Genomic DNA, 24,498 nt, shown 5'->3' on the forward strand with positions numbered 1-24,498 from the left:
ACACCAAAACATGAGGTTACCAGAGAAATGAAATTCAAATCATAGACAAAGATACACCAGGTTAACACAAATAATGGGGAACCGATGAATGATTTGATGCAAAGAAATGACATGAAAAGATTTTAAAAGAGCATTCTGAGGAGTAAGCAATTTTTCTGAACCAAGTTAAGTAGTATAATTGAGTCTTAAATTCATTTCATCTCATTTACTTCAACTCAGGGCTTGAGCTTATTAATGTCCTTTAGGAATCTGATTCTTTTGCCTAGTGCACTAGCGTTCCTTCTGCTTTCCATTTGATAAGCATGCCATCAATGACTTTCTATAAGATGGTGATAAAAGTGTTTAAGAGGTTAAAGCCTAGTATAGAGGCTTGTAGCACAGTAACAGAAGTGTGTTTAAAGGCTGACATCTGTTTGCAATTATAAATCCTATTACTATTATATTTTATTTCTTAATTTTATTCACAAGCCTATCAAGATAGTTTCTCACTTTACTGAAATCTAGTCTGTCGATAATTTCTCTGCCTACATATGCATGAGAATGTACATACACAAATCTACACATACTTATATAAAAAATACACTTACATATATATATATATATATATATATATAAAATCATAGTAATACTGTACCTCATAGGTAGTTCCATAATGGCACGTAAATTGGCATTGTCTGTTGGTTTCTGCATCTTGCTCAACATTAGTATAAAATATTACTCCATCCCCAGAGCAGGACACAATCTGCTTATCATTCGTGCATGGTAAGAACTTTGCACTAAATATATTTGCTCGGTGCCCTGAACGAATTGTTGTCAAAACCTAAAACACAGACAAAGTTGTTCTTGGTAATTTATTATTTCCTAGAAAGAAACATTCATATTTAATATAATTATAGCCAGGAATAAATTCTCATTAACATTCTTATTATCTAAAAAATTATCATTTGATCCAAACTAATATAATTTTTAAAAAATCAGAATCTCACATATTTTCTTCTTTTCTCTATGAGATGTGAAGAGTAAGTACCATCAATAGGAACAGTGCTGTGAAAATTAAATATACATATTTCTACCTATTTGGTGTATCTGACTCATTCATAAGATCTCAGGAAATAAGAAAGGACTATTGTATATAGGGGGAGAGAGAAACAGAGACAAAGAAGATGATTTTCATTATCTTAAAAATATTTTCCTATATTTCTCAGGCAATCAACTTTAAACAAGTTACTTTTAGGACTGGAGAGTAGGTATGGGGCATGGAGAAAGAAATGACTAGCCTGACCTACCTTTTTTTTTTTAAGATTTGATTTATTGATTTGAGAGAGAGTGCAAGCAAGAGAGCACAAGCAGGGGTAGTGGCAGAAGGAGAGGGAGAAGCAGGCTCTCCATTGAGCAGGGAGCCCGATGTGGGGCTCGATCCCAGGACCCTGAGATCATGACCTGAGCCGAAGGCAGACGCTTAACCAGCTGAGCCACCCAGGCGCCCCTTTGACTGACTTTTGAAACTGTTTACTAGATGATTTTTAGTTATTCCCTTCCAGGATAAAAAAATAAAAATAAACTGAATTTAAATGAATCATTAAATGGTAAGACTACAGCAGAAGTCCCAACATCTCCTTCCTTAATTATGTTTCAAGACTGTGGGGCACCTGGGTGGCTCAGTCATTTAAGCGTCTGACTTCCACTCAGGTCATGATCTCAAGGTCCTGGGATCGAGCCCTGCGTTGGGCTCCCTGATCAGGGGAAGTCTGCTTCTCCCTCTCCCTCTGCCACTACTCTCTGCTTGTGTGCTCTTGCTCGTGCTCTCTCTAATAAACAAAATCTTTAAAAATAAAGACTAGAATTCCTGTGACAGAAATAAAGTTTAAAATAAATATGTAAATATTTGCAACATATAGTGAAGATAAAGAACAAATTTCCCTAATAGTGCTTAAAAATTGACAGAAAGAAACTTAACAAAACCTGGGTTTTTTAATTGAATGGGCAAAAGATCTGAAAACATAGTCCACAAAAAGATATACAAAGGACCTTTAAGAATGTGAGAAAATATCCAACTTTGTTGATAAGGGAAATGCAAATTGAAGCTAAAGTGAGAAACTAATTCTCACTTTTCAGATTGGCAAAAATTCAAGTTCGACAACACATTATGTAAGGGATCCCACGGGGAAACAGGCTCTTCACCATTTCTGGTGGGAGAACTACATGGTACAAGACTAATGGAGAGAAATTTAGTTGTATTCCACAGAATCACACACACATTTACCCATTGACCAGACAAGTCTATTTCTAGGAATTTACCCTTAAGATACACCTCCAACAATACAAGAAAAAAATGCACAAAATTATTTAATGAACTATTCATAACAGCAAAGCACATGAGACTTATTGAATAAATTATGGTACATCCCCACAATGTATGTACAATGAGAATTTAATGCAGTGGGAATCTGGTGTGCTTTAAAAAATGTGCTCAAAAAAAAAGTCAAAACATAGACAAAGTTGGCCTTAAATGTCCCGCCGAACAACTGGGAGAATTTAAGCATCTAAAAGTATTATCAGTAATAGATAATAATATATTGAATTTAAAAAATCTATAATCCCAAAGTGATTTTTTCACAAAGGTGGTAGGGACAAAGGAAATGCTCTTATTTACAAAATAATGTCAATTAATAAGTGTAAAAGGAATGACAATTAAAAATCACTATTTTGTAACTACATTTTAACTGGTTAAGGCAAGAAACAACACTAAAACCAATGTAAGAAAGATTGTTATGAAAGAGAATATTCACAGAGTCTCAACATACCACTTCACAAACAGCTTATTCATTGTAAAGGGTAAACATACCTACACAATGGAGAGATCAAACTTAACATTGCCAGTAAGGGGACAAACTAATATCATGTACCACAATGTCACCTATGGAGAATTCTTAGCTAAAATATTTTTACTTTTAGGGCGCCTGGGTGGCTCAATTGGTTAAGTGACTGCCTTCGGCTCAGGTCATGATCCTGGAGTCCCGGGTTCAAGTCCCACATCAGGCTCCCTGCTCAGCAGGGATCTGCTTCTCCCTCTGACCCTCTTCCCTCTCGTGCTCTCTCTCATTCTCTCTCTCTCAAATAAATAAAATCTTTAAAAAAAAATGTTTTTAATTTTAATCTATTCATGAAGAAACAATCAGACAAATCCAAATTGAGAAACATTCTATATAACAATTGTTCTTCTATATTAATATAACAGTAAAACAACTAATATATTAATATCATGAAAGACCAAAAAGTTGAATGAACTATCCCTAAAAGAGACTAAGGAAATATGACAACTACATGAAATGATGGATGGAGCTTGGATTGAAAGAGGCATGGCAGTGACAAAGAACACTATAATCAAACGAGAAAATTTGAATATAGACCATATATGTGTACATGTGTATGTATTATGTGTGTATGTCATCAAATAGAAAATCACATATATAATAGCATATGGCTGACTCTCATCATTCCTGATAAGTCACTGCCAACACTGAACTAACAAGCACTGAATTACTGCTCCTAGGGAAATAAGTGGTTAGGTTCCTTAGAGCCTCTTGCCACAACATTTTCCTCAGTCAATACACAGCATTGTTTTATATGTTTCTGTTTAAAGACCTTATTTAATATATACTGTTGCTTCATTAACATTGAACTCATGGCCAAGAGCATTATAATGCATGCCTAAATGAAGCTTATCTAACATTTTTTCTCCATAAGAAACATCCCAGGCTTCTTGTGCTTAGGAACACGAGATAGTATTTCAGCATGATACCTGGGGACATTTTAAACGGTGAAATTATCAATAAAAAGCACAAAAATGCAACATGAAATATACCACGAAAAAGATACAGTGTGTTTACAGTATGAAAGCTGAAATAATTCTCAATTCTTTTGTCACTCTGCTCATGTGCATGGCCATGAATGACCAGGAAGGCACTGGAAGTATTGACTTGGGGGTTAAAAGTTTCAATGAGTAGGCGAATTTGCAAATATGAAATCTACAAGTAATGAGGATCAACTCCATATTCAATATTATATATTTTTAAAAACAGAATAATGTTCTTGTTCTTAGTAGATATATGCCAAAGCATTCATGAATGAAGTACATGATGCCTCCAACTTGGGCTCAATTGCTTAAAAAAAAAAAATCTATTTGTGAATATTCATTGTTATTATTTTTTAAATTTTTCCAAAAGTTTTTAAATTTTAAAACAAAGTTAGGAAAATATATTTCAACTTTATTTTGGGTTTGGTTTTAAGTGAGTATTTATTATATAATACTAACTGCCAAATTCTTATCAGAGACTACCATACCAAATCATAACATAAATCTGGAATGAATATTAGCAGCTATCTACCTTGACCACTTTGAATATTTAAGTCACTTCATTCTATTTAAGAACTAGGTTACAGGGTTATGGCCAAAATAAGGATTTGCTGAGTACCATAAATTGCTCCACAGTAAGTCTTACACATAAAATGCACATATAATTAGTGTCAAATAAAAAAGAGGGGGTGTCTTTTGCACCTGCATCAACCAAAGCCAATGGAGAATAAAATCGTAAATATTTTAAAATCTTTCATTCCTCTCTTCAAGTGTAAGACACTAAGATCTGGAAGACTAAGGTATAAAAACAAACCACAGAGAATAATTAATGTAAAGCCTTTAAACAAGATAGATATCATGACCTTTAACTGTCAGGTATTTTAGCATGGTTTACCAAGTAGCTAACTATGTAAAAGTCACTGCTTACAGTGTATGTTTTAGTTTCTTCATCCGATAGGCCTTTGGCTTTGCTTTAGTCTCATTCAGCAGACATTATTCTTAACAGTTCATGATTTATCTCCATTTAACAGGTTTATGCATAGCTTCAGAAACAAAAGCACTTGGTACATTAATATGTGTACTGACATATGACGTATTAGTCACAAATTGAGATGGATTTCTTTATTAAAGTAATCAAGATCTTTTTTTTTAAAGATTTTATTTATTTATTTGACAGAGAGAGACACAACGAGAGAGGGAACACAAGCAGGGGGAGCGGGAGCAGGGAGCCCGATGCGGGGCTCGATCCCAGGGCCCTGGAATCATGACCTAAGCCAAAGGCAGACGCTTAACGACTGAGCCACCCAGGCGCCCCTAAAGTAATCAAGATTTAAAAAGTAAAAAGTTGAAGCTCTTTTCTTTTGGACTAATCTCTTGATTTCAGATGTCCTCTTCCAAATTTACTCCCCTTCCAGTGTTCTCCACCTTCATCCCAATGGCAGCAATATCCACCCACACAGTTGATCAAGTCAAAAACTAAAGAATCATCCTTCGTTTCTCTTTCCCTCATCCACTATAAAATAGTAATATAGATATACAGATATATAGATATAGATATATAATACAAAATCTATAAAATCCACCAGCAAATCTAGGTCCAAGATATATTCCAAACTACTTCTCCTCACCTCAATGCCATTATCTTTGTCTAAACCACCATCTCTCCTCACTGGGATGACTCAATGGCCTCCTATCTCCCACTTCTGATCTTATTCAAACTCTACTCTCCAAACAGCAGCCAGAGCTATCTTTTAAAAATGCAGATCATATCACCTGCATGTTTAATACACTCCAGTGACTATTTCAATGACACTAAAATGTAAACTCCTTAATATTGCCTATCAAACCTACTATCTGATCACTGCCTACCATGTTAACTTCATTTTGAACCACTCTTTAATTTATTAATAGATAATTGTTGGAAGAACAAGTACTCATGTGTACACAATTAGTAATTCCAACAAAGGCTGGAATTTATTTTTAATTGTCAAAACTGAAACTATACAATCAATATAGATATGCATTCTACTGGAGGTAAATAGTGATAAGATTGATTTTTTAAAAATGATATGTACCTGCAAAAAGTTATTATTTTTGGTACCTGGATTTATTTTCTTATTTGTGCTTTCCTTGTATCAATACATTAAAATACTTACTCAGAAAACATCTAAGAATAATGGCCTAGAGAGGTAGAAATTGGCAGAGTAACTTAATTGAAGATGTAAATGACATATTGATAACTGGAATGAGTAATAAATGTGACTGTGAACTAGTTGTAACATCTATGACTTTACTGATCATCAGGTTAATCTAGCTGGCCAAGCAGATATCTCTTTCATCATGTCACATACAATGCTTCCAAAACCTTAAGCTTGGGGCACCTGGGTGGCTCAGTTGGTTGGGCGTCTCCCTTCGGCTCAGGTCATGACCCCAGGGTCCTGGGATCGAGCCCCACATCAGGCTCCCTGCTCTGTGGGGAGTCTGCTTCTCCCTCTGCCCCACTCCCCCACTCATGCTCTCTCTCTCTCTCTCACAAAAATAAATTAAAATAAAAAAACCTTAAACTTGGTCCAGGAATATCCAGATAGAAAGTGTTGGTTCTTGAATCTCTTGGTAAAAATCACTCCTCTCTAAATCCAATCCATACCCCCACCTAAGGAATTGAATACAGAAATTCCTTACCTTTCCTTTACTAATATTTATTGGGCACCTACTATGTGACAGGTAATTTACTAAGTGTTGAGGAAACAAAAAAGAAAAAACTGTCACTGTCCCAAAGAAATTACTGTCTAATGGTGAGCAAACAAACATAATAATCTAATTATCCACAAAGTACAATGAGAACATAGAGGAAGGAGTGCCTGCATTTGCCTAGGGCAACAAGAGAGGTATACCACAGCTAAGAGTCAAGAATTGAAGGATGGATTTAAATTTGCCAAGTAGATGGGAGGTGCATGGCAAAGCAGGAGAACATCCCATGAAGAGAGAACAGTGCAAGCAAAAGTACAGAGTAAAGAACATGTTATGCTCTGAGAACTTATAGGTAGCTGGCTGAAGCCAAATCAAGAAAAATTTTACATATGTGGTACACACAGGATTTCTTTTATATTAGATATTATAAGGTTACCTTCCTTCGGTTTTATTTATACCTTGAGGAGGTGGCCCTTGGGGGGGGGGCAGCATACTGTGGAGAATCTGCTATAGGAATCCATACTTGATTTGAGTCCTGAGCTTTGTTTCTGTCTACTTTGACATTCAAGGCCATCAAGACTAAAGTTTATATATGCTTGGATTGGCAAACATCTTCAGGGAGAAAATGGCTTTCATGCTCACTTCTCTGGACTCACTTTTTCCCTTCCATTTTGGACTGATAATCCCTTACTATCAAGGCAAGTTACTTGTTACTTTTAGGACAATTTTTTTTAGGACAATTTTTAAAGTCTTTAATCAAGAATATTTTAGTTGTTTCAATGGGAGGATTGGTCCAAATAAACTAGACTGTAATTATTGGAAAAAGAAACTTCTCTCTTGTATATATTTGAGATATACCATATATAAAATTAGGATATGTTACCATTAATAAGGAACACCTCCAATCTCTTAACTCTATAAAAAAAAAGTGTTTCAAAATTATTTGCATTAAATTAATCTTTCCATGAATGCACAGGACCTAAAAATAAAGTCAAACTTTAAGAACAGGTAATATTTGACTCAGGATCAAACAATTTCTTTTCCTATATAATTAATCATCTGTGTCTTAAATTTTTAAAAATATTCCTAGATGATAGCAAATTTGGATCTATTAAAGACCAATATGTGAAAAAGATAAAGTCTTGTTATATTTAAACTCTTTAAAATTATTTGATTACTCATTTCTTAAACTGGAAAAGAGAAAGAGTAATCACTTTTCAAATATACATTCTATTGGGAACCATGCATCAAAATGAATGTTTTTTTCCAAAAATAAGCAAATAAAGAAGAAACAAGATCTTCTAAAAATTATTCCACTGGGTATAGTCACAAAATAATTGAAAGCAGGGACTTGGAGAGATGTGTGTACACCTATGTTCATAGCAGCATTATTCACAATATCAAAATGGTAGAAGTAGTAACTCAAATGTCCATTGAAAGATGAATGGAAACAAAATGTGGTATTTACATACAACAGAATATTATTCAGCCATAAAAAAAAAAAAAAAGAAAATCTGACACATACTGCAACATATTTGAATGTTAAGGGCATCGTGATAAATGAAATAGTAACAAAAAGACAAATATTGTATAAAGGCTTAGATATCTAGAGTAGTCAAATTCATAGAGACAAAAAGTAGAATGGTGGTTGCCAAGGGATGGGAGGAGAGAAGAAAAAAGAGTTACAGAGGTTCAGTTTTCCAAGATGAAAACAGTTCTATAGCTGGATGTGGCGATAGTAGCAACAATATGAATATACTTAATGTCACTGAAGAGAAATATTAAAAATTATTAAGATAGTAAATTTTGTTATGTGTATTTTACTACAGTTTTTTTTTTTTTTTTTAAAGCGTGATGCTCTGTATCTTTTCAAAAAAAAAGATTATTCCTTTGGTGTCTAGTCAACTGTTATGAATACCGTAAGCATTAAAATTCTGATAGTGATGGTCAAAAAGCATTCTACATATGCATCATTCCAGGAAATTTCCTCTCCTACGGTAAGGAAAAACGTTATGCTAGTACAATATAATGATTTATAAGAAATATTTCTTTGGTCATCCAGATGACCAAAATATATTTCTCAGATATATATATATATGATCTTTGTCAATAGTTTTTGAAAATGCTTCAGAGATATAAAGGTGAAATTGGTGTCTTGTTATTAATAAAGCTGACTTTTGGATCCCACCAAAGGGTGGGGACTGGTTGCCAAAAGGAGCAATCATGAGATTTGAGAGGGGAGAGGGGCTGGGGGTTGAATCAGTCAGTGACCAATGACTTAGTCAATCAGGACTATATAATGAAGCCTCCATAAAAACCCAAGAGTACAGTTTTTTGGCCTTTTTCGGAGCTTCCACACTTGGGGAATCAGAATGCTTCCATGTGCCACCAAGCCAGGCCCTAAACTCCAGGCTGGAATAAGGTACAGGCACCTTAAAAGACCTAGTAACTGTAGACCTAACACAAGTAGGATTTGAAAACATCAAGTTTCCCTCTGTTAAGTCAGGACAATTAAGTAAAGCTATCTCTGAAATAAAATTATGACCTGTCTTTTAATCATGGATACCTTCAATATGAACCTCATTCAGGATGAAGGACCACAAACATTTATTTAAATATCTTAACTGTTTAAATGTGGAAAAATAAGAAATATGTGAATAATTTATTCTGTAAGATTGCTACTATTAAATAACAGTTTGGTCTGCCAATCTACCAAGTGCTCACTGATATAAAAATAAGTGTATAGTTTCTCCATATACAGAGAAGAGCCAATAAAAATCAGAACATAATCCTAATTACATAATCCTAAAACTCAAACGGTTATGCCAGCTTATGGTATTAGATATCATGAAGCATTTCACTAGAGCCTAGATACTATTTTTGCAAACTGATAAAATTATATTTCTTAAACCACTTGGCTGAAGGGTAGATTTTGTGAGCATGAAAGAAAAAAATCACATTTTCTTTTTTCCCCCAAAGAATGGTTTACGAGATAATGTTACTTTTGGGAATTTTACCCACATAGATAAAATGAAGCATATTTAAATTTGTTGGAGTCAAAAGCTGGGTGAAATCTATGTTTTCCTAAGAAGATTAAGGGATAGGCATGTAATAACTCCCAAATTACATAACTACCTTGAGCAAAATAAGGATATTCTATTTCAAATACCCATTCCATAATTATTTACAATTTCTTAATTTCTAGCTTAATTTTTCTCATTGAATTACAGATTTTTTTAAAGCCACTTTACCTTTCTGCTGTAAGGATTACTAATTACTAACTTGGTATCATCTGAGCCAGATAAAATATATTCTCCAGTCTCATTCCAACAGATTGTATTAACCTGAAAAGAAAGCAAAAAATAAATTTAAGTAAACTGGACATATAAACAAGTATTCCATCTTTCAGTTAACTGATGATTCAAAATATATATCACTAATAAAATTGTGTCTATGGCAAGGAGTGTTTACCAGTTAACCTATCGAAAATACATACTGCCATTTAGCAAACACAATAAATATTCTGTAAACTCACAATGAAATGTCTGAGTCATTAAGTTTTATTGTTTAAATTCACTTTAATTAATTCATTTTATACCCAGAGACATAAAACAAGGCCATCTAAAAAAAAAAAAAAATTAAAAGAACTTACTACAGAGCTATAGTAATCAAGGCTGTATGATACTGTCATGATCATAGACATATAAATCAATGGAATGGAATTGAGAGTCCAGAAATAAACACTTACATTTATGTTCAAGTAATTTTTGACAAGGGATCCAAGGCCTTTCAAAGGAGAAAGAGTATTTTTTCAACAAATGGTGCTGGGACAACGGGATATACCCAAGAAAGGAATACCATGTACAAAAATGAACTGAAAATGATCAAAAATCTAAATGTAAGTGCCCAAACCATAAAACTCTTAGAAGGAAACATAGGTATCAATCTTTACAAAAATTAAAACTAAATGAATTACCACTTCACACCCATTAGGATGGCTATAATAATTTAAAAAAAAATCAAAACAAAATAGTAAGAGTTAGCTAGGGTATCAAAAAATTGGAACCCTAACACACTGCTGATAGGAATGCAAAATTGTATCACTATTTAGACAGTTTGGCAGTTCCTCAAAAACTGAAACAGAGTTACCCTATGACCCAGCAATTCCACAATAAGGGATATATCCAAGAGAACTAAAAACATGTACCAAACAAAAACTTGTACACAAAAACCCATAGCTGCATTATTCCTAAGAGCTAAAAGTGAAAGCAATCCCAACATTTATCAACTAATGTATGGATAACAAAATGTGACTATCCATTTGCTCATAACAAAATATCCATAAAATGAAGTATTACTTGGCCATAAAATGAAATAATACATGCTGTAACATGTAAATACTTTGAAGACATTCTGCTGAGTGAATGAAGCCAGTCTGAAAGGCCATATATTATGATTCCATGTATTTTAAAAGTCTAGACTAGGGCGCGTGGGTGGCTCAGTTGGTTAAGCGACTGCCTTCGGCTCAGGTCATGATCCTGGAGTCCCGGGATCGAGTCCCGTGTCGGGCTCCCTGCTCAGCAGGGAGTCTGCTTCTCCCTCTGACCCTCTCCCCTCTCATGCTCTCTCTCACTTTCTCTCTCTCTCAAATAAATAAATAAAATCTTTAAAAAAAATAAAAGTCTAGACTAGGCATATCTGTAGTGACAGAACGCAGATTAGTGACTGCCAACAGCTTGGTAGAGGCGGAATGGGAGTGAATGATGATAACTGGTATGGACTTTTTTTTTTCAAATGGTGAAAATATACTGGAACTAGACAGTGGTGATCACTGTACAGCTTTAAGAATATACTAAAAAAAACACTGAACTGCATACTTAAAATGGGTAAGTTTTATGGTATATGAAATGTATCTAAATTAAAAAGAAAAACAGACTTTCACTTTCAGTCAAGACAGAGTAGCATGAACCAGATTTACTATCACATCTGAAACAACCAAAAAACAGCAGAATACACACTTTTTTTTTTTAAAGATTTTATTTATTTATTTAGAGAGTGCAAGCATGCATGCACACACAAGTGGGGTAGGGGCGGGGAAAGGGAGAAGAGAAAATCTCAAGCAGACTTCATGCCTGATGTGCAGCTCAATCTTACAACCCCAAGATCATGACCTGAGCCAAAATCAAGAGTCGGACGGTTAATCAACTGAGCCACCCAGGTGCCCTAAATACACATTCTTTTTAAGTACACAAAAATTATTTACCAATATAGAAAATATTTATGGGCCATAAAACAAATCTCAATATTTTTAAAAGATTTCAACTAATACAAAGTATGTTCTCTGACCAAAATGGAATTAAGTGAAAATCATTAACACAAAGAAATATTTGGAAACTACAAAATAACAGATACCCAAAAAAGAAATTACCCAATAAATTAGAAAGTATTTTGAACTGAATGAAAATGAAAGCACAACATAACCCAATTTATGGGTTGCAGCTAACTCTGAACTTAGAAGGAAACTTCTAGCACTAAAATACCTATATTAGAAAAGATAAAGGTCTCATATCAATGACCTCAGCTTCCAATCAAAAAAATTATAAGAACAAATGAAACCCAAAATCAGCAGAAGATTGGAAATAATGAATATCAGATTAGAAATTGATGAAACAACAGAAAACAGAAAAATAGTGGGGAAAAAAGTACACACACAAAAACACTAGAAGTTGGTTCTTTGACAAGACAAATAGAATTAATGAACATGTAGCCTGACTAAGAAAAAAAAGGGGGACAGGGGAATATATACTACCAATATGAGGAATGAGAAAGATGATATCAATCACTAACTACACATTCTACAATACCTAAACATTAAGGAAATACTATGGTCAACTTTACGCCAATAATTCAACAATGTGGATGAAACTGACAAAATCCCTGAAACACACATGCTAAACAAAATTTACTCAATACATAGTTTATTTTTATTAAGAGATTGCAGTTAAAGTTTTCCACAAAGAAAACTCCAGGCCCAGATGGCTTTACTGGTGAATTCTGCCAAACATTTTTAAAAAAATAAATAATGAGAATTTTGTACCATGTCTTCAGAAAATTAGAGACAATATAAATACTGGAACTAACAAATAAATACTGGAACTAACTAACAAGTCAGGAAGATTGTGAGATACAGATGAACATGCAAAATTGGACACAGAATTAAAACCACAACATGAGGGGCGCCTGGGTGGCTCAGTTGGTTAAGCGACTGCCTTCGGCTCAGGTCATGATCCTGGAGTCCCGGGATCGAGTCCCACATCGGGCTTCCTGCTCGGCAGGGAGTCTGCTTCTCCCTCTGACCCTCTTCCCTTCGTGCTTTCTATCTCTCATTCTCTCTCTCTCTCAAATAAATAAATAAAATCTTTAAAATAAATAAATAAATAAAAAATAAAAAAAAATAAAACCACAACATGATATCACTAGATATCTACTAGAATGTCTAAACATTTTTTACACTTGATCTTAGCCAAAAGGCAGAGAAGTGATCTCTAAACATTTTTTTAAATTATTATATCAGATCTAAAGGGAGAAACACACAACAAAAACAATAGTAGCAGACTTCAATACCAGATTTTCAACAACAGATAAATCATACAGACAGAAGATCAGTAAGAAAACCTTAGAATTGAACTATACTTTAGATCAAGATTTAGACACATACAGAACAGTCCATCAAACAACAGCACACAGACTTTTCTCAAGTGCACACTGAACATTCTCCAGGATAAATCATGATAGATCACAAAACAAATATTAACAAATTTTAAAAGAATTAAATCATACCAAGTATCTTTCTGACCACAATGGTAGAAGACTAGAAATTAACAGCAGGAAAACTGGAAATTTCACCAACATGTGGAAATTAAATAACATACTCTTGGACAGTCAGTGGGTCCAAGAAGAAATAAAAAAAATCTTGAAATAAATGAAAATAGAAATAAAACATATGGGATGCAACAAAAGCAGTTATAAGCAGGAATTTTATAGCAATAAATGTCTACACTGAGAAAAAAGAAAGATCAAAATAAGCAACAGAACTTAACATATTAATGAAAGAGAAAAACTAAGGCCAAAATTAGCAAAAGAAAGGAGACAACAAAAATCAGAGCAGAAATAAATGAAAAAGAGTAGGAAAACAATAGAAAAGATCAATGAAACTAAAAGTTGGTTTTTTGAAAAGATTAAATTGACAAACCTTTAGCTAGATTTACCAAGGAAAAAAAACAAGACCCAAATAAATAAAAATTTTAAATGAAAGAGAAGATATTTCAATTGATACCACAGAAATACAAAGGATTATAAGAGAATACACTGAACAGTTATACACCAATAAATTAGACAATGTACTAGAAACATATAACCTACCAAGACTAAATCACACACAGAAATCTGAATAGGTCAAAAACAAGTAATTTTTTTGTTTGTTTCTGGAGACTGAATCAGTAATTAAAAACCATTAAAAAACAACCAAAAAAGCCCAGAATTAGACGACTTTAGGGGCTTTAACTATTTACCAAACATTTAAAGAAGAATAAACACCAGTCCTTAAACTCTCCAAAAAACTGAAGAGGAGGGTACATGCCCAAACTCATTTTCTGAAGCGAGCATTATCCTGACACCAGAGCCAGATAAGGTATTACAAGAAAAGAAAACTACATGCCAATATTCCTGATGAATATAGATATAAGTATTCTCAACAAAATACTAGCAAATTGAATTCAACAGCACATTAAAGGGATCATACACCATAACCAAGTGGAATGTATCCCTAAGATACAAGGATGGTTCAGTATACACAAATCAATAAATGTGATATTCCACATTAATATAATGAATGATAAAAAATCATACAATCATCTCAATATATGCAGAAAAAGCATCTGATGAAATTCAACATCTTTCATGATAAAAATCCTCAATAGATTGAATATAGAAGGAACATATCTCACTGTTAATAAAGGTCGTATATGACAAGCCCACAGCTAACATCATACTCAATGGTGAAAGGTTGAAAGCTTTTCCTCTAAAATCAGGAACAAGAAAAGGGTAATGACTCTCATCTCTTTTATTTAACATAGTATTAGAGTCCTGTCCAGAACAATTAGGCAAGAAAAAGAATAAAAGAAATCCAAATTGGAAATGATGAAGTAAAACTGTCTCTGTTTGCAGATGACATGAATACACAGAACACCCTGAAGATGCCACACAAAAACTGTTGGCACTAATAAATGAATTTACTAGTTTTAAGATATACAATATACAAGATATAGAATCAACAAACAAGTATCAGTTGCATGTCATGTCTACATACTAACAATAAACTATATGATGTTGAGTTATAATAACATCTAAAACAATAAAATACTTAGGGATAAATTTAACAAAGAGGTGAAAGATCTGTACACTGAGGTCTACACACTACTGATGAAAGACAATGAAGAAGACACAAATAAATAGAAAGATATGACAAGTTCGTGTATTAGAAGGCTTAATATCATTAAAATGTCCACACTACCCAAAGCCATCTATGGACTTAAGGCAATCCCTATCAAAATTCCAATGGCATTTTTCACAGAAAACAAAACAAAACAAAAAAACACTAAAGGCTGTATGGAACCATAGAAGACCCCAAATAGCCAAAGGAATCTTGAGAAAGAAAAACAAATCTGGAGGCATTACACTTCCTGACTTAAACTGTATTACAAATTTACAGTAGTCAAAAACAGTATGATATTGGCATAAAAACAGACACACAGACCAATGGAACAGAATAGAGAACCCAAAAAATAACCCATACATATATGGTCAATTAACTTACAACAAAGGAGCCAAGAACACTCAGTGCGGAAAGCACAATCTTTTCAATAAATGGTGTTGGGAAAACTGGATGTTCACAGGCAAAAAAAGTAAAATTAACTTGAAATGGATTAAGTATTAAACATAAGACCTAAAACTATAAAACTCTAGAAGAAAAGAAAGTGAAAAACTCCTTGACCTTGGTCTTGGCAGTGATTTTTTTTTGATATGACAACAAAAGCGCAAAAATCAAATTCAGAAACTTCTGCACAGCAAGAGAAACCAATAAAATGAAGGGGAAACCTACAGAATGGGAGAAAATATACGCAAACTATATATTTGATAAGGGGTTAATGTACAAAATATACAAAGAGCTCATATAACTCAGTAACAAGGAAAAAAACCCCCACAAATAACCTGATTTAAAAATGGGCAAAAGACTGGGCGCCTGGGTGGCTCAGATGGTTAAGCGTCTGCCTTTGGCTCAGGTCATGATCCCAGGGTCCTGGGATCGAGTCCCGCATCGGGCTCCTTGCTCAGCAGGGAGTCTGCTTCTCCCTCTCCCTCTGCCTCTCCCCCTGCTTGTTCTCTCTCTGTCTCTCTCACAAATGAATAAATAAAATCTTTAAAAAAATAAAAATGGGCAAAGGACTTACATAAACATTTTCCAAAAGTATACATAGCCAAAAATACATGAAAAGACTCTCAACATCACTAATCATGAGGGAAAGGCAAATCAAAACCATAGTGAAACATCATTTCACACCTACTAGAATGGCTATTATCAAAATAGACAAGACAAGAGAACAGATGCTGGTGAGGATGTGGGGAAAAGGAAGCATCTGTGCACTCTGGTGCGGCTGTAAATTGGTGCAGCCCCTGTGGAAAACAGTATAGAGGTTTCTCAAAAAATTCAGCATAAAACTAACATATGATCCAGCAATCCTATTCTGGAAGCGTAACTAAAAGAAATGAAATCGCCATCGTGAAGAAATACCTGTACCTCCCATGTTCACTGCAGTATTATTCACAATAGCCAAGACATGGAAAGAACCTAAGTGTTTATCTATGAACCAATGGACAAAGAAAATGTGGTGTATATATATGAGATGGAATATTAGCCATATAAAAGAAGGAAATCCTGTCATTTGCAACAACATGGATGAACCCTTAGGGCCAGACAGAGAATGACAAATTCTGTCTGATATCACTTCTATGTGGAATCCAAAAATACCCAATTGGTAGAAACAGATAGTAGACTGGTTGGTGGTCACCAGCAGCTGGGAAATGAGCTTTGAAAAACTACAAACTTCCAGTTATAAGATGAGTTCTGGGGATCTAATGTACAGATCTAACAGGGATCTATGTACCTAATATACATCTAATGTATGAGATGAATAAGTTCCGGGGATACAATGTGTAGCATGGCTGGTGGTTATCCTTAACAATACTATGTTGTATACTCGAAAGATGCTAAGAGAGTAAATCTTAAATGTTCTCACCACTGCCACCACAACAAAACAAATTACATGAGGTGATGTATGTGTTAACAAACCCTATTGTGGTAATCATTTCACAACATATCTGAGTATCAAATCATCACATTGTACACCTTAAACTTACACAATGCTATAGGTAAATAATATCTCAAGGAAGATGGAAAAACATAAAAAGATATCCAAAAAACGAAAACAAGTGGTTATACATATTAGGGAGCAGAAAGGAATGGGAGAGACAGAAACAAGAGTGGGAGCCACTTTTTATATACTTTTAAAAATAATTTATTTTTATAACATGAGAAAGTATTATCTATTTTTAAAATTAAATGCAAGATAAAAATAAGGACAACATGTTTTAAAAATAGTGTGAAGGCAGAAAAAAATATGCTTAAGCTTGTAAGAAGTTTACTTTTCACTCATCCTTAGAAAAATATTTTGAGAATATACTCAGTAAAATCTGAAGGTAAATTTAAAAATGAGAAGACACAGAATCCAAAGCTTAAGAAAACTTGAGAATATCATAAAGGCAATTGTCCATTATGGAAGAATCCATCTGAAATTAATACTAGAAAATTTTCCTTTGGGTAGGGAGAAAGATGTGACCTTAGATCCTTAAAGACACAAACTCTAACACATAACACACACTTTGCCTCTTCAATCACAAGTGCCACATATGTACTAGGCACTTCTCCTGACACTAGATGAAGTAAATAAATTTCTAAAGATATTTTTTTGGCCCAGTGTTCTGGGCAGGTATATATACTATGAACAAATAAATAAATGTGTTTGTATAATTATAATGTCAGATAGTGATATGCACTGTGAAGGAAAAAAAAACAAGAAAGAAAGATACTGATCAGGATGGGGAGTTACTTGACCAGTGTGGATAGGGCAAGCTTCTCTGATAGGTAACAGTGAGAGCTAAATGAAATGAGGAGGTGAGCTTTACAAATATATGGGGCAAGAGAGTTCTGAGTAGAAGGCATAAAATATATAAGGCAGAGGTGTACTTGGTGTATTTAAGGAACAGCGAAAAGATGAGTGTGACTGGAACAATTCAGTATAACAGCAAACATAGTAAGGGATGAAACTGGAGAAGAAGGAAAGTGCCAAACACCATAGGGCTGGAAGCAATAGGTCTTCAGGTTTACTCTAAGTAAGCTAGAAACCCACTGGAGAGTTTTGAGCAATTGAGTATTACAAACAGATGATATGTCACATAGTTTTCTTTATAAATTTTCTATACATCTGTTCCTTATTTTGAAGAGTTTAACAAAAAACAAGAAAAGTACATATACATATAAGACTATTTAACAGCACTGTTTACTAAACTTTGACTTTTACAATATATAGACAAATTACAGAAGATGACCAGGACTACAGAATAAAGGGTACATGTAACTGACACTGACAAAATAAAAGCATATGAGCTGACAGAGGTGGGAAATAGAAAAAGGTGGAGGGAAAGGGGCGCCCAGCTGGCTCAGTCAGTAGAACATGCGACTCTTGATCTTGGGGTTGTGAGTTCTAGCCTCACAATGGGTAGAGAGATTACTTAAAAATAAAATCTTTAAAAAAAAAAAAGGTGGAGGGAAGGATGAAAGAATTAAATGTCTCTCTTACAGAATGAAGATTCAAAAGATATTGTCTCTAAATGGCAGAAAAAACAAAAGGATGTTTTTGTATGTGGTTTAAAGTTCAAATGACCAGCACAGAGACTAAGAACAGTAATATAAAAATTCTGAGAAGCCTACATCTTAGAAAATAGGAGTTGTATAAGTAGGCTAAATCCTCCACTATGATAGCAGGAACTCAAAAGACAATGTTCAAAGTTGCCAATTCAAAAAAGATCAACATAAGAATATTACACAGACTTCGACAACGCAGGAAAAAATATCCAATGGAAAAAAGGCAGTTTCTTCAACAAACGGTGTAGGGAAAATTAAGACAGTCACATGTAGAAGAATGAAACTGGACCATTTTTTACACCGTACATAAAAATAAACTCAAAATGGATGAAAGACCTAAATGTGAGACAGGCACCCATCAAAATCCTAGAGAACACAGGCAGCAACCTCTGGGACCTCAGCCGCAGCAACTACTTGCTAGACATGTCTCCAAAGGCAAGGGAAACAAAGACAAAAATGAACTACTGGGACTTCACCAAAATAAAAAGCTTTTGCACAGCAAAGGAAACAGTCAACAAAACCAGAAGACAACTGACAGAATGGGAGAAGGTATTTGCAAATGACCTATCAGATAAAGGGCTAGTACCCAAAATCTATAAAGAACTTCTCAAACTCAACACCCAAAGAACAAATAATCCAATCAAGAAATGGGCAGAAGACAGGAACAGACATTTCTCCAAAGAAGACATCCAAATGGCCAACAGACACATCACTTGGTATCAGGGAAATGCAAATCAAAACCACAATGAGATACCACCTCACACCAGTAAGAATGGCTAAAATCAACAAGCCAGGGAACGACAGATGTTGGCGAGGATGCAAGGAAAGGGGAACCGTCTTACACTGTTGGTGGGAGAATGCAAGCTCGTGCAGCCACTCTGGAAAACAGTACGGACGTTCCTCAAAAAGTGGAAAATAGAGCTACCCTATGACCCAGCAATTGCACTACTTGGTAGTTTACACCAAAGATACAGAAGGGGCACCTGCACCCCAATGTTTATAACAGCAATGTCCACAACAGCCAAACTATGGAAAGAGCCCAGACGTCCATCGACAGATGAATGGATAAAGAAGATGTGGTATATATCTACAATGGAATATTATACAGCCATCAAAAAATGAAATCTTGCCATTTGCAACAACACGGATAGAACTAGAGGCTGTTATGCTAAGTGAAATAAGTCAGTCACAGAAAGACAATTATCATATGATTTCACTCATATGTGGAATTTAAGAAACAACACAGAGGATCATAGGGGAAGGGAAGGAAAAATAAAACAAGACAAAAACAGAGAGGGGACAAACTATAAGAGACTCTTAAGCATAGGAAACAAACTGAGGGTTGCTGGAGGGGCGTGGGGTGGGGGGATGGGGTAACTGCGTGATGGACATTAAGGAGGGCATGTGATATAATGAGCACTAGGTTTTATATAAGACTGAAGAACCACAGGCCTGTACCTCTGAAACCAATAATACATTACATGTTAATTAATTGAATTTAAATTTAAAAATGTTTAAAACAAACCAAAAAAGAGTATTACACAGAAATATGGAAAATAATCAGAAGATCTGAAATAAAAAATGATGAAAAGAGTTTGTTTTTGGAGAATAAGAAAGGAATAGGGAGAATGGGACACATCTGTTACTTTTTGTTTTGATCAATTTTTAATCATGTGCATGTATTATTTTGACCTGCTCCCTCCAAAAATGTTTTTCATTTTAAAATATATAGAGGCACCTGGATGGCTCACTTGGTTAAGCACCTGACTCTAGATCTCAGCTGAGGTCTTGATCTCACTCAGGGTGGTGAGTTCAAGCCCCACATTAGGCTCCATGCCTAGAGTGGAGCCTATATAAAAACATAATAATAAATAAAATTAAATTAAAAATATATACCTAAACTGTATTTATAGCATAATTATAATTCCATAATTGTAGACAGGAAAAAGATAAGTCTGGTGGATAGGACTATAGATACTTTTTCCCTCTTTACTTAAATGTTGGGTTCCTTAAAGTAAGGGCCTAGACCCTCCTGTCACTGTAACTTCTCCTTTCTGTAATTTTTTTCTTTGTAATTTCTTTTCTAGTCTCATGCTTTCAATAGGCAGCTATAGCAGTATTTTCCAAAGTATGATCCATGGATCACCTAGATCAAAATCACCTGAAGTGTTTGTTAGACTACAGATTTCCTCAGCCTTACATCTCAGAGTTTTGCGTTTCTTTGTTTTGGTATCTCAGTATCTTTAAAAAATACCCAAACAGTTTAGAAGTATAGTGTTAAAAAAAACTATAGTGTTAAGATAATCTTATATAATGAAATAGGGTATGAAATAAGGTATTCTCATATAACAGGAATAATATACCCTTATGAGTGTAAATGAATACACTGATTTTCAGTAATTGCTGTCCCTTACTAGTCCATTGACTCTTGGAGGTATCAAAAAACAGCCTAGCAAACTCAGACCATAGGGCTTGTTTGATCAAGACAGTTCTGAATCTTTCTGCCTTTGTCAATCATACTGTAAGGGGGAAGAGGAGGAAATGATATGAAAGGAGTAATATGACCTGATTTATGTGCATAATCTAGGATCTGTATGTTGAACAAGTTAGTAGAATAATGCAGCTAAGAGGATACTGCAGTGGTCCAGGCAAGGGAAAATAGCTTAAATTAGGTGGTAGCATAGAGACAGAAAGAAATGGAATGATTCCAGATATATTCTGGAGGTAGAATTTATCTATGGATAGACTAGATGTGGAAGTCAAGGGAAAGAGAGTAATCAAGGATAACTTGAAATTTCTCAACTTAAATAACTGGATGAATGATGGTGTTATTTACTGAAATGTAGAAGGTTATAGATTTAGGGGAAAAAAATCAAGTCTTTGTTTTAGTCACCTTAATTTTTTTTTCATTTTTTAAAATTTAAATTCAATTAATTAACATATAATGTATTATTGGTTTCAGGGGTATAGGTCTGTGATTCATCAGTCTTATATAATACCCAGTGCTCACTGCAGCACATACCCTCCCCAATGTGCATCACCCAGTTACCCCATCCGTACACCCCCCTTCCCTCCAGCAATCCTCAGTTTGTTTCCTATGCTTAAGAGTCTCTTATGGTTTGTCTCCCTCTCTACTTTTGTCTTATTTTTTCCTCTTTTCCCCTATGATCCTCTGTTTTGTTTCTTAAATTCCACATATGAGTGAGATCATATAATTGTCTTTCTCTGATTGACTTATTTCACTTAGCATAATACCCTCTAGTTCCCTCCACATCATTGCAAATGGCAAGATTTCATTTTTTGATGGATGCATAATATTCCAGTGTGTGTGTGTGTGTGTGTGTGTGTGTGTGTGTGTGTGTGTGTGTGTATATACCACATCTTCTTTATCCATTCATCTGTCAATGGACATCTGGGCTCTTTCCATAGTTTGGCTATTGTAGCCACCTGAATCTTATGATCAATCTTACCATTACTAAAAGTAGAACAAACACTGTGTGCCTCTTTATTCGAAATAATATGAGGCATATAGTATCATCTGTAAATATTTCTGCCCCAAAAGTTGTATCTGAACCTAATCAAACCTCTAGGAGTAACTTTCACTTAGAGGAAATACAAAGAATATAAAAACAAGTTAAATAACAACACAAGAAACCAAATCAGTATCTAGAATGTAGGACAGTCTACAGGAAAACTGACTCAGATTCTATAACAAGTCAATGGCAGGAACAAAAAAAAGGAAGCCTGCTCTAGTTTAATAGCGATTTAAGAGGCATGGCAATCAAGGAATGGACTTTGCTTGGATCCTCTTCTGAACAACTATAAAAAGACATTTTAAACAATGAGGGAAATTTGATTATGGACTGTGTATCAGATGATATCAAAAATATACTGTAATCTTGTTAAATTACATAATGGCATTTTAGTTACATAAGAAAATATCCATTGCTTTTAGGCTGCATATAGGACTGAAATGATATAGTATCTAGAATTTGCTTTGAAATACTTCACCAAGGAAAAAAAGAGAAAAATGAAATGGAAATGTGTCCCAATCTTGAGAATTGCTAAATCCATCTGATGAGTATATGAAAAACATGTCTGAAATTTTCATAACAGAAGTTAAAAGGAAAAGGATTCTGTTTTGGCCCTGCTAAATTCGGGATGCCTATTAGCCATTCAGCTGGGAATGTGAAGTAGAGAGCTGGATACATGAATCTGGAGTTCTGGGAAAAAGTGAGGAGATGGAAGTCGTGTTTTTTTAGTCACGGGACAGGAGAGCATGTCTTACAAAAATGAAGTGAAAAGAGGGTGGAAGAGCCAGTTTTGGCTCTTGTTAATCCAACAAGCCTTGATACATCCAACATCAAAGGTCAAGAAGTGAAGGAGTCAGCTAAGAAGACAGAGAAGATACAGTGGGGTCAATGAGATACAAAGAGAACCAACAGAGTGTGGCGGAAACCAAGAGAAAAAATATTTTGAAAAAGAACATATCTTCAATTAATGTCTAAGTTTCCTAAGAAGTAACCACGAGTAATCATTAGTGACCTTCACAAAAGCAGTATCAGTAGACTGAAAGAGATGGAAGCCTTTTTTTTTTTCCTTAGAAGCCTTCTGATATGAGAAAACTCATCTGTGTTTAAAAAAAAAAAAAAACCTTCCATATACTTTTTAAAATTCAAAATATACTTCTTTATGTTTTAATGTAAAACTTTATTCTCTTTATAATATTTGATTATAGTTAGACATAATCTCTTCTGGGAGGATGGGGCATTTCATCAAATATTTGAGCACTCGGTATTAAAGTCCTTCATAGTTGAGAATTAATTATTACTTACACAGCCATCATGCACATTCAGGGTTGCTTCAAGTTTCAGTCTTTGGATAAATTCTCTTCTTCCTGTTTAAAAAGAAAGAACTAAATAAATCATAAGTCATTTTTGTTGAGAAAAGTGTAATGATGAAGTTAGGAGCCCAGGACCCAGCATAAGGAAACTCTTAATTTCCACTCCTCCACTTACAAGCTGAGTGATATTGGGGGAAAATAATCTCCTCTCCGGCCCTCATTTCCTCATTAAGTAGTTCTTACCTACCTCGTGTAGTTATTATAATGATTAAGTCATTCAAGGACAGTGTCTGGACCACAGTAATCATTCAAATATTCCCTTCATTCTACCATTCATTCGACAAATATATTGAGAACTCACTCCACTCCAGGTGGTGTTCTAGGAGCTAGGAGTACAGTGGTGAAATAAACAGAAAAAGATCCCTGCACTCTAATGAGCTTACTGAAAGACAATAAACAACATGTCACCTGGTCAAAGTGTTATATGGAAAAATGAAGCAGAGAAAGGAGTAAGAAAGGACTGGAGGTGGGGGGTAGGGTTTTAAATCTTAAATAGGTTGCCGGGGTGCCTGGGTGGCTGAGACGGTTAAGCATCTGTCTTCAGCTCAGGTCATGATCTCAGGGTCCTGAGATCAAGTCCCGCACTGGGCTCCCTGCTCAGTGGGGAGCCTGCTTCTCCCTCTGCCTCTACCTGCTGCTTCCTCTGCTTGTGCTCTCTCTGTCAAAAATAAATAAAATTTAAAAAAAGAAAAAAAAATAGGTTGGCAAACAGTGTTTTATAAGATACCACCTATTTTTTAAACATATCCCAATTTCAGAAATGTTAAAGTATTTTAAAGTTCATCTTACAATGATAAAATATGGCTGCAAAATATAAAATAAAATCAGCCTAAATGTCCATCAATAGCAGAACAATACTACAAAAATAGAACAAATCCCTTTGAAAAAGAGAAATATGTTTCCCTTTAAAAAATGAATCATCTTTACCAAAAAAGGACCAAAAGCTTCATGTTTATTCAGAAGCTGTAATGAAAAGAAGCTGAATATATGACAAAGAACGATAATTAG

The 24,498-nt window shown here is 34.5% G+C and overlaps 1 protein-coding gene across 2 annotated transcripts in view; it reads right to left on the reverse strand.

Annotated features, from left to right (window-relative positions):
• Positions 1 to 24,498, reverse strand: part of DCAF6 (DDB1 and CUL4 associated factor 6) — a 133,164-nt gene that overhangs the window by 90,851 nt on the left and 17,815 nt on the right. For both annotated transcript variants that reach the window (XM_088017124.1, XM_088017125.1), the window contains exons 2-4: positions 23,423 to 23,484; positions 9,799 to 9,891; positions 635 to 820 (exon numbers count right to left, since the gene is read on the reverse strand). In XM_088017124.1, coding sequence (XP_087873250.1) covers positions 635 to 820; positions 9,799 to 9,891; positions 23,423 to 23,484 — 341 coding nt within the window. The remainder of the gene's footprint in view (positions 1 to 634; positions 821 to 9,798; positions 9,892 to 23,422; positions 23,485 to 24,498) is intronic.

Source organism: Eumetopias jubatus, unplaced genomic scaffold (genome assembly GCF_037043125.1).
Source record: "Eumetopias jubatus isolate StellerSeaLion01/CBP00866 unplaced genomic scaffold, mEumJub1_p1.0 scaffold_12, whole genome shotgun sequence".
NCBI lineage: Eukaryota > Metazoa > Chordata > Mammalia > Carnivora > Otariidae > Eumetopias > Eumetopias jubatus.